The following is an 11,340-nucleotide window of genomic DNA, read 5'->3' on the forward strand; positions in this document are numbered from 1 at the left end:
CCCTCACATTTATGGGGAATATATGGGGCATATATTTTTAATTTCACCTCTGTATTGCTGTGAAGAACTTGAAGCTACTGGACTCCCCCTTTCCCTTTTCTGAGAAAAGCACTAGATAAAACAGTGGTCAATTGCAAAGGAGATTCGGCCATTTAAGCTGGCACATTCTACCTGAGAACCCCCTGCTATTCTATCGTACCCAACAAATGATTTCTAAGAGATGCGACCGTGGTTTATTGTATCTGCAGTGCCTGATGTTTTTATAGTTATTGTTGCTTTTCTTTTCGTTCCCTTTTTGAATGATGCCATGGCCTTTGGCTAGTGCAATAAAGTTTATGATGATGATGTATATATTGCTAGTGGGCGAGGCGCTTGGTGAAAGAATGGCATAACAAACAAAACAGATATTAAGACAAAGGTGAACGCACCCTCTTTCTGTAAAATTATATTGTTTTTTATATAGGCTAAAACTGTTTACAAAATAGTTCTGTCTTCTAAAAAGACAATAGGAGTTCAATAGGAGTTCTCATTGAAGGAAAAGTGTCTCTTAAAAATAGTTTATTGTAGAGGTTATAAAGCTGTTTTAAAGAGTTTATAAAAAGTAACACCTTTGCAATCTTCATCCCATTGTCGAGCTTTGTGCAGTCCTAGTATTTATTTGCCGAAAGCAGAAGCCCCATGTGACACAGCTATTGCTGGACTGCACTATTTCTGATTCCTCGTGCATCTCCCCCTTTTCGCCTTGCACTAGGGATGGGGATTGGATCCAGCTGGCGGGTTGGATCCTGACCTTCCCCACTGGCCAAGTTTCATAGGTGGGCAGGGCCACCTTATCACCTGACATCACTTGATGTCAAAATGACATCAGACGATCCATCTTCACCACCTTGGTGCATGGTGCTTTGAAGCCCCGGCAAGTGGCCAATCATCGGGCCTTCAAAGCAACCTGCATGATTCTCTGCAACCACCACCAACCACCTGAGTGTTGGCGCTTGCACCATGCATGGGGCTTCGCAGGTGCGGCTAGTCAGCTTATCAGCGGCTCCTGCAACCCCCCCCCCCCACTAACCCAGCCCCATCATTACTTGCCCCACACCAGACCCAATATAGGATGGCCAAAGCTGCCTTGAGTCTGGGCCAGGGGAAAAGGTGGGGTACATCACCATTGCCATAATCACCATCACCACCACCACCATCATGGAGGCATGGGTAGAGGGGGGCTAATTAGGCTATATGCCCTCCCAACAACTAGTACCTTAGGGGCGGGGGAAGGCTTATCTACAGCATTTTCCTCAACATGTTTGTCTCGTGCATTTCATGGGAAGCCGTCAGCCCCCACCCTGGCAGTCTGGGAACATACCTCACCCAGGGGCTTACAATCCCTCTGTCAGGATTCAAAGAATGCTGTGAGAGATAGTAAATCTGCAGGCTTGAGTTTGCTAGCTGATACAATCAGCCTGCAATACTTTCTATGGAAGTGCTGGGTCAGAATGACAGCAGTAATGTGCTGACAGTTGATTGGCTGTCATCAGTTTAAAAGGGAAACCCATCCAGCAGTAAAGGGGTGGTGTAGAAGAGTGTGGTCAGAGAGGGAGAGAGAGATAGGAAGGTTTTCCTATTTGCCTTAAGGTGCAGCCAGGTACTCTGTTTGACCGTACGAACTGCCTGTGTATTATAGCCTGCAGATATTTGTATATATAGCTCACAATAAATACACAGCACTGAAGAACCTGGAACTCTGAGCATTTCTCCTAAAGCGCCGCGGAGAATTCGCGACTCCCTCTGCTCCAGCTCTTCGTACACCTGAGGAGTCAAAGCAGCTTGGGATTGACGTTTACCCTGAGACTTGAAAACATCCCCACATGCCTGACCAGGTTGGGCTCCACCACGAAGGCCCGCTCGCCCTTGGTGCGCAGCAGCGAGTACAGGGCCGTGTCCTTGGCAAAACCCGACCGGCAGCGCAGCTTCTTCAGGTAGCCCAGCGCGCGGTGGGCAGAAGGGGCAGAGAACAGCATGGCAGGGGTGCAGCACTCGGTGGCAGGCACGACGTTGTAGAGAGGCGGGGCCAGGCGGCGCAGTTCCAGGAAGTAGTGACGCCCAACCAGTTCCACCAGCAGCATGCTGTACAGGGCGAAAAACAGGGCGATGGGCCAGCTGGGGCCGGGGCGGCCAGCCGCCCAGGCGTACACAAACCCCAGCAGCGAGCCGCCCAGCATGCCCACTCCGAGCCACTCCAGGATCCTCATGGGCTCCGGGTTGAGGTAGCGCTGCAGTCTCTCGGGGTGGTAGAGCTTCACGTAGAGGGCGTCTCGGAGGTGGGGCTTGGAGAAGCGGACCTGCAAAAGGTGGTTCAGCACCGGGAAGATCTCATCCTCCGGGACGGCATCGTCTTCCACCAGCAGCACGTGTTCCGGGTCATAGTCCCGCAGTGACTTCTCCAGGCAGTAGGCGTAATCTCGCTTCTCCTTCTCAAACTGGTTCAGCGACGGCTCCGGAGCCAGCCGGCTGCCGTAGCGGTTCACCACGCCAAAGAAGCCGGCCAGCAGCTGGGCATCTGCGTGGCTGCTGGGGTCAGCCTCCACGTTGCAGAGCAAGATCTGGTGGCGCTGGCAAGGGGCCCCGCACTGGCGGAGCAGGCGGTGGAAGCGAGACGCCACCTGGAGGACGTAGTGGAACTCGGGGTGCCGCTGCACGGTGATGATGGTGATGAGCAAGCCCGTCCGGCGGGCCTCGCCGGGGGCCGGCTCAGAGGCATTGTTCACTTGCAGCCTCTCGAAGTAGCGGAGGGCTCTCAGGCCATCCTCCTGGTTCTGCTGGAGGAAGTCTTGGCTCATGGGGCTCAGGTACCAGCGCCGCAGGTAGTAGTAAGAGTGGAGGAGGCGGTGGCAAGTCAGGGGCGCCAGCACGACGAACGTCACTGCCGTCAAGGCAAGGAGCTGCAGGAAGGGGCTGGACCAGCGGCACAGCCTCCCACAAGGCTGCAGTCCTCGCGGCAGCATGGCGGCCACTTCCAGGGGGTCCCGGGCTCATGCCTCAGGCCATTCCTCGGGGCCAGAGGGTCTTCCGGTTGGGTAGCGGAGCTGAATTGCTAGGCTCAGATCTGTGAAGAGAGGAGGGGGAGGAGGGAGCAACAACATTTGTGGGTTGCATCGCATCAGATCAGGCTGATTCAGAAGGGCAGGTACAAAAAGACGAGGGGACACCACCATCTCTGCTGAGAAGCCAGGCTGCAGCAGAGGAAGGAAGAAAAGGAGTGCAAGGCCACTCTGTTGCTCCAGCTGAGACCCCGGCTGTTTTCCATGCCTCCACTCTTTGAGCTTTCCCACCCCAGTTGCCTATTAAAAGAGCCTGTCACCAAAACCTTGCATCTAAGTTTATTTATGCCAGGCATAGACAAACTCGGCCGTCCAGATGTTTTGGGACTACAACTCCCATGATCCCTAGCTAACAGGACCAGTGGTCAGGGATGATGGGAACTTTAGTCCTGAAACATCTGGAGGGCCGTGTTTTCCTATGTCTGGTTTATGCTCTCCACCTTCCCAGTACGTTTTTCTGTTATTTATTTTATTTGTTTATTTCATGAAATTTATTACACCGCTTGCTTGTACCATAGAACCTCAAAGCAGTTCACAAAAAAAGATTAAATGACAAGATGACCACTAAAAAAATATATGCACAGCTATAATTTTAAACATACAAAAAGCTGAAACCAGATCAGAATAGACCAAACTCGTACAAACTTTCTAAACATCTGGGTAGGCTTGCCGAAATTAGCAATGTCTTCAGCAGGGACCAAAAAGAATAGTGAAGGCACCAGCCTGATATCTATAGGCAGGGAGTTATAAAGTGCCACTGCAGCCGTACTGAATGACTCAGTTCTTACATTGCGGGTATTGTGCGGATCCTATAGAAGTGAGAGTTCCACCAATCCAAGTGGGCACGTGAGAACATCTGGGGTAAGGCAATCTTTTGCGCTACACCTTTTAAGATTAAACATCTGAGGCTGCTGGCTGTCCTGTTGGTAGTGATTTCTCCCCCCCCCAAAAAAAAATCATTTTTATGTAAATGTAAATTTATAACAATATCAAGTACACATCTGTATATAGAGATTATTCTGAATCCTGAGACTTCCCACCATCCCTTCCATGGGTCTTATTGTTAACCTTTTCAACTGCACATTATTTCATAATCTATATTTTGTATCTGTCCATATGGTCCGAAGTATTTGTTACATTACAAGCGATATTAAAGCCCTGTTAATGTTTTCATCTGCTTACAGCGGTCTCCTAAATAAATTATAATTCCCCCCCCCCCATTCTTTCCTGAAGGTTTTGTCTTCTTGGTTCCTGAGTGTGTTTGTAGCGATTTCTAAGTTGTTCTGGAGGCTTTTTTTTTTTGGCTGACGAGCATGATTAAAATTTAAACTATCATAGATGCCTGCCTGGAACCAGAAATGCCTGTTCATGAAGTTGTTTTTTTTTTCTGTGTGTGTGTGTGGTTTAAAGTTGATTATGTGATAATCCTAATCCTCTAAGAAAAGAATGTGTTAGAATTTTCCCAGGCTAGATGGCTCACTTGGTTAGTGCAAAGTGCTGATCATGCCGAGGTTGCAGGTTTTATCCCTGTATGGGATAGCTGCATATTCCTGCATTGCAGGGGGTTGGACTAGATGATCCTTAGGGTCCCTTCCAACTCTACAGGTCTATGGTTCTATAGAGAGTCTATAGATGAGACTTCCCAGCGGGCCTGGTTAGGTTCCCCCTACTCAAGCAGAGCTTTCTTTTTAGACAAAGGTTTTTATACATTTGTTTTATGTAGTTGTGCAATTTTGTTTTTTGAACTGCCACAGGAAACGAAGTATTGGACATACTTCACTAAAGACGAGACCCTTACACCAGTGTAAGGTCACTGATCACAAGGTATTAAAGGTAGTTTGCACAGGTAAGGTCAAGCAACGGAGAATGGGGCAGGGTAATCACAAGTATCGCCAGCTGGCCTCTCCTCCAACCTTAGAATGGTGTTATAAAACATCGCCAGGCAGCTGTCGCAGCTGTCAGGGGTCTCTTTTGAAAGAAGTGTTTCTTACGCCATGACAGCCCTTCTAGAAGTGAATGCACTGCCCAGAGAGGGGCAAGACAAGCGAAACACTCCTGCCCCACAAAACTACTTGGAAGAGAGAAAACAATCTTGAGCGTGCCTTCATTTTGATCTGGCAGAGCTCAGCTGGCAGGAGTTTTGCAGAAATCCTGTGGCTTCCGTGGCCATAGTTAAAGAGATTCATGTAACAAACAATGCCATTGCAGGAGATTAAAGAAAACTCACGCTGGAAAGGCAGGGCAGCTATTTCAAGAAGATAGAATGAAGTTGTACCTGCAGACATTAAGTCCCATCTCTGCCTGTTCCCCAGGGCTAAACCATTCGAGTGGCAGCCTCGGCCTCTTCCTTCCTCGAATGCAGACCGCATTGGAGGTAGTCCCTTTATTTCCAAACTCGGAAATTTTAATCCTCGTGTCTCTCGCGCCTGCTCTCTCTTCCCCGCCTCAGTTAACCGGAGATTAGTTTCCGGCATAGCACACCCCTATTATTTTCCTCGGAATCAGCAGCTTCCGTCACCCCACCTCGCCCTCAATGCGCGGGGATGAATTAGGGCACCACACAATAATAATCGGCAGAAAAGCTTCCGCAAGCTAGCTAAAGGTCACGGGGAGCCCCACAAAGATCTCGGGCCGGTCTGGATGTTTGAACCCCAGTCCCCCGCGCCAGCCCCGTGCGTCTTTACGCACAGAAATGCCTTTTCGAAATGGCCCCGGACAAGCTTCCCACCTGCTTACAGGAAGGTTTAAAAAACGGAACGGATCTACCCGCCGCTCACATACCTGGGGGAAAACAACCATCGCCGATACGAGTCGAAGAAAACCCCTCAAGTGGGAGGAGAGCGTGCTGAACCCCGCCTGGAACAGAACCGGCACTTAATCCCGAGTCCTCCCTGTTGCCTCTTTACGCGTCCCGGCAACAGCTCGGAATCCGAGTTCCGCTTTTTCCTGTTTGCTTGTTGCTCTCCTGCTCGCCGGCAGGTTCCCCCCCCCCCCCGTTTTGTTTCCTCCCTTGCCTGTCTCTCTCTCTCTCTCTCTCTCTGGCAACGAGGGTGGGATCAAAGACATGCAGGCTGGACATGTGACTACTGCGGCCAGAGAGAGAGAGAGAGAGAGAGAGAAACGCAGAGCGGAATCCCAAGTCATAAAAAATGAGTTGCCTGCAGCAGCTGCTGCTGCGCGTCTTCTAGGGCTAGACCAGGCATAGGCAAACTGGGCCCTCCAGACGTTTTGGGACTACAACTCCCATCATCCCTAGCTAGCAGGACCAGTGGTCAGGGATGAGGAGAACTGTAGTCTCAAAACATCTGGAGGGCCGAGTTAGCCCATGCCTGGGCTAGACGCTTGGCAACGGGTTTCTGATGAGATTCATAGAATTGTAGTGTTGGAGGGAACCACAGGGTCATCCACGCAAACTCCCTGCAATGCAGGAATCTTTTACCCAACGTGGGGCTCAAACCCTTGACCCCGAGATTCAGAATCTCATGCTCTAGCAACTGAGCTAACTGCATTCATTCCATTTATCCAGTGATGGCCAAACTTGGCCCTCCGGCTGTTTTGGGACTTCAGTTCCCATCATCCCTGACCAGCAGTCCTGTTAGCTAGGGATGATGGGAGTTGTAGTCCCAAAACAGCTGGAGAGCCAAGTTTAGTCATCACTGCGATTTATCAATTTGCCCATTTTTCAATAATAACAGTAACAATAACAATGCATGTTAACTCGTGCTTCATGGTTCAGATGGATAACATGCCCTATGCAAAAACACTTCAAAGCAGGCAAGGGCAGCAGCTGGTAACATTTTGGCTTAGTGAGACTGCATGTTTTAACTTGCTGTTTGCATCCCAGCAGCGCTTAGGAGAGTGAACAGAGTACAATTCTCTCCTATAAAGAAAACTCAATTATTCTTTGCATGTCTTATATGGACAAGGGGAAAACTTCCATGTAAGATGGAAGGCAGGATTGCCTTCAGCCCTGTATCAGTAAGTTTTTAATGTTTGACATTTTATTGCCTTTTTATGTGCTGGAAGCCAGCCAGAGTGGAACCCAGCCAGATGAGCAAGGTACAGTCATACCTCATGTTCCCTTTGCTTAATGTTACGTTTTTTCAGGTTACGTCCCGTGGCGACCCAGAAGTACTGGAAAGGGTTACTTCCAGGTTTTGCTGCTTGTGCATGCGCGGAAGTGCAAAATGACGTCATGCGCAGAAGTGGTGAATCATAACCCGCGCATGCGCAGACGCGCTGCTGTGGGTTGCGCTCTTTTCATGTTCCGAACAGGACTCCAGAATGGATCCCGTTCGCAACCAGAGGTACCACTGTATTATGATTAAGAAATTAAGGTAGACACCTATTGATGTAAGTTTTGGAATTTATGCATTCATTACCGTACATCATAATGCATCCATTGCCAAAAATGCTATACACGCAAACACTTTTAAAATGCTTCTAGTTGCACTGAGTTTTCTCTCCCTAGTTTTTCTTATCTTTCTTATCTTTATTTATTAAGTTTGCCAACTGAAGATCTCCAAGTGACTTACAGCAATAAGCGTAAACACACACACACACACACACACACACACACACTACCATAGGGGAAGAAGAAACAGCAGGAGGAATAATGCAATCCATCAGTATATCGTCTAACATAACATTTATGAGTAAACAACACACCTACCATATAAATCATAACAAACAGCCTTAGCTATACTCAAAAGAATAATCAAATAATACTTCTGCTCACTAATTAGCAAATAAACAGTCACCCCCCCTTTTAACCACTCCACCCCCCAAACGTCTAGTATCAGGCCAGCTTGAAATGTGTTTGCAGGTTAGCACAGATAAAAATAAACTGAACTGAAGAAGCTGGATGGAAAGGGAGCAATCTTTTATTTAAAAAGGGGTGAGGATCCCTTTGAATATAACAGCAGCTGTGCTGGATCATGCCAAAGGTCCATCGACTTCAGTATCCTGCTTCCCACAATGGTAATCAGATGCACAATGAAGCCTTAAGCAGGATATTCAGAGACAGGCTGCCTTTGAATCTGGAGAAGGAACAACCAGGTTCAGAAACAAGTCTACTTCTAAATATGCTGAAGTCAGGGCGACTAACAACAAAAAGCCCCTCATTTTTCTGCTGCAGTCATATTCCCTCCGCATTCCCTGTTGCCCTTCAAGTAAGGGGGCAAAGGAAGCCCCCTCCCCTTACAGCAAAGGAGAAAAATGTGTTGGCACCTGTCTGTCTCAGGAGACAAGCCAGCTAGGGAAGAAATAAGGTATGTATACAGATTTGAAGAAGCACAGTTCTGATTGGCTTAAGGTGGGTGATCAGAGACACACACATTATTTTTTGTGTCTGGGGACTTGCTGGCCTGATAAACAAAAGCAGGATCTTGAAGAATGGAAAACAAAGACCTTCCCTGTTGATTTAATTATTTGCAATAAAAACAAAAATGGAGGGGGGGGGGGGAGAGACTTCATCCACTCACTCCAGCTACAGCTAAGCTAGAAATAGTGAAATTCTGCAGGTTTCAAAATATGCATTTGCTTCCCAATCTACCTAGAACTCTTAAATTTTCATATTTAAATTTTATCAGATAACGTTATTAATAACTTTATTAATAAATATAGAAATATACATACTCTGGCAGAGTTATTGTTTGGGGGGTTGTTTTCTTATTTTGCTGTTATTGATAGTAACTTTTTGTAGCTGTGTTTATGATTTATGTGGACATTGTTCAGTTTTGTTGTGTACTTTTTGATGTGCTTTATTTACTGTTTACAGGTATATTCACTTTTGTAATTATGTAATTCTTTTCATGTTGTAAGCCACCCACGACATGGTGTTTAACTGCACAAAGGCGGCATAAAAAAATAAAATGATGATAATGATATTTTTAGAAATCCCAAACCCAATATAGCCCAAATTGCGCAATAGTTGTACAGTACAATAATAGATTGTTATTGAGCTAGCCAAACAGGCTCAGCTACAGAATTAAGAAGACTGCTAAAATAACGAGCGGGTTTTTCCCCTAACCTTAAAAAAAATGCATACCTCTTTCCGCTAAACTTCCTCACTTCCGCTTGAGATGAACGGAATTTATGGCAAACTGTTGCTTTGGTACCCATACAGGTTGCCCAAGTCTTCGAATAACAGATTTTGTCCACCATTACAACTTAGGGCACGAAGACTTCAAGCTACCGCGAATAAAGGGGAATATGAGGCAGGAAAGGTAAGGGCAAAGTGGCAGCCATGTTTCTTATGGTCACTATAACTTCAAGAGCGCAGGAATTCATAAACTTTGGCGGCCATTTTTAGTAAAGGCAGAGGGGCTTCGAAAACTATCGCAACGGAAGAAAGTCAGCGTTTAGCCGGACGTTGCGCCCAACGAATGTGTGGCATAGAGAGATGAAAAAGTGTAGAGTAGCATGACTCTGTTGCCTGGATACTAAACTTCCCGGTTCATTTTGAAGTTTTCCTCCTCTCCCAGGTCGGACTGCTCAGAAGAAGCCAGTAAGATAAAGATTTTGCAGCCCGAAAGATTGGGTTTCTCTTGATAAAAGAATCAGCAAAGAATAAAATCCAGCTACTATTTTTTTTTTAATCACAATGGTGCTTTAAAATCGGGAGCTGCGCAGTTATTGAGCTTTCCCTGCCCCTTTTATTTCTTGTATGTACTTGGTTGGTTTCAATTTTCAGACAGAAAAATCCCATCCGCAGAAACGCATCTCAGCTCGCAGCATAAGAACAGAAGAAGAACCTGGTTGAATCAAGCCAATGGGCATAGGAGCCAACTCCTAGGGGGCCAATGTCCCTTTGAGCCCCCAATAAAATATTTGAGAGGTCCCGTCCGCCCTCCTAACATGATCGACATTGCCATTCAAATAGTCTGGGTGTGCCTTGTTATGTGATTATGGATTTTATTCAATTGCCCCCCCCCCCAAGCCCAACATCCTGTTCTCACTGCGGCCACCAAGATTTTTTTGGGGTGGGGAATCAGCAAAACAGGTTTCAGAGCACAGGTTAACCCTCCTGGGATTCCCAGCAACTGCCATTCAAAAGCATTACTACCTCCAGTGTGGCTAGTAGCCACCGAGTAGCCCTGCAAGAAAACGTGATTAAACCCGCAGTCAGTCAAAAGCAGAATCCTAGTTGCTCCTCCGTCCCTCCCCCCTCCTCTCTCTGTAGAAAGTCTCGGAATATAGGCACCGGACTTGTCAATCTACAGTTTTGGCGCTACGGTGCAAGAGCGGCCGCCATTTTAACTAAGGGCACCTGTCGCTTTCCGAAGTCGGGCGGAGAAAGAAAAAGAGGGTGGGAGGAGCCAGACGCGATTGGCCGAGCCGCCTCTGTCGTCATCGAAGGGCTGCTTCCTGTTGAGCAACTGCCGGAGGCCGGAGGCTCGGCTGGGTCTGCAGGTGAGAGTGCTGGGAGGATGGGCGCACCTGCGACGACCGGGGGCAGCCGGTGGGGGGGGGGCGTTTTCGTTTCCTGAGGGGCGGGGCGACGTTGGGGGTTGGGGGGCAGGCCTAGGGCAGAAGGGGGCAGAGGGGGCTCCCTTGCCGGGCTGGGTTTCATTCCAGCTCTGGCTGGCAGGCAGCGGAGCCTGGGGTGGGAGTGGGTGACAGTGCTTTGGGTTGGCAGGCTCAGCCAGGGGCCTCTGGGTGCTCGCCCTTCGGGGTGCTACCGTGGCCACTCTGGGCTTTCAAAACTTCCCACTGCCCTGGAGAGGGTGCCCCTAGGCATGTGCAGACTGCCCCCCACCCGCCAAAAGGGAATACGGCTTTATTTTTGGGAAACACTGCACACCTTGTCACAGGATTTGCTTGGAGAAAAGGGGTGAAGAAAGGGAGTAGAGGCTGTCAACTGTTCAATCTTTTTTTTTGGGGGGGGGGGGGGAATCCGGAAAATTCTTCTAGATTTTACGGGAATTTTCCGAGCTTCGCCTTTGGTTAGGTGTTTTTTGTTTTTGAGGCTTTGTCCAACAAGCAGATGCCAAACAGATGAACGACGATTTGACTTTTAGAAGGCATCTGAAGGCAGCCCCGTTCAGGGAAGTTTTCAGTGGTGGATGTTTTATTGTGCTTTTAATATTTTGCTGGGAGTCTACCCAGAGATGGGTAGCATATTTATCATCATCATTATTATTCTTATTAATAATAATTAATAAAGGCCTTTGCTTCTGATGATCAGGCACCCATGTTTTCAAGCACTTTTCTGCCCAGGGAGTGGAACTGTGTTCCCTATCCT

At 48.0% G+C, this 11,340-nt stretch overlaps 1 protein-coding gene across 4 annotated transcripts; it reads right to left on the reverse strand.

Annotated features, from left to right (window-relative positions):
- Positions 1-432: 432 nt before the first annotated feature.
- Positions 433-9,544, reverse strand: PGAP4 (post-GPI attachment to proteins GalNAc transferase 4). 4 transcript variants are annotated; one of them, XM_081894559.1, is made up of 3 exons: positions 9,145-9,544; positions 8,885-8,940; positions 433-3,100 (listed from the first exon to the last, which is right to left on the reverse strand). In XM_081894559.1, exon 3 carries the CDS (start codon positions 2,997-2,999, stop codon positions 1,812-1,814), a length of 1,188 nt encoding a protein of 395 aa, XP_081750685.1. In that variant the 5' UTR covers positions 3,000-3,100; positions 8,885-8,940; positions 9,145-9,544; the 3' UTR covers positions 433-1,811. The 4 variants fall into 4 exon arrangements, with proteins under 4 accessions (XP_081750685.1, XP_081750686.1, XP_081750683.1 ...); XM_081894560.1 differs by lacking the exon at positions 8,885-8,940; XM_081894557.1 differs by lacking the exons at positions 8,885-8,940; positions 9,145-9,544 and adding an exon at positions 5,877-6,312.
- Between the last annotated feature and the right edge of the window lie 1,796 nt (positions 9,545-11,340).

This window comes from Podarcis melisellensis (genome assembly GCF_964234715.1).
Source record: "Podarcis melisellensis genome assembly, chromosome: 17".
Classification (NCBI taxonomy): domain Eukaryota; kingdom Metazoa; phylum Chordata; class Lepidosauria; order Squamata; family Lacertidae; genus Podarcis; species Podarcis melisellensis.

Coding starts and splice junctions, on each gene's coding strand:
- PGAP4 (XM_081894560.1), bottom strand. CDS start 2,999: ATGCTGCCGCGAGGACTGCAGCCTTGTGGGAGGCTGTGCCGCTGGTCC.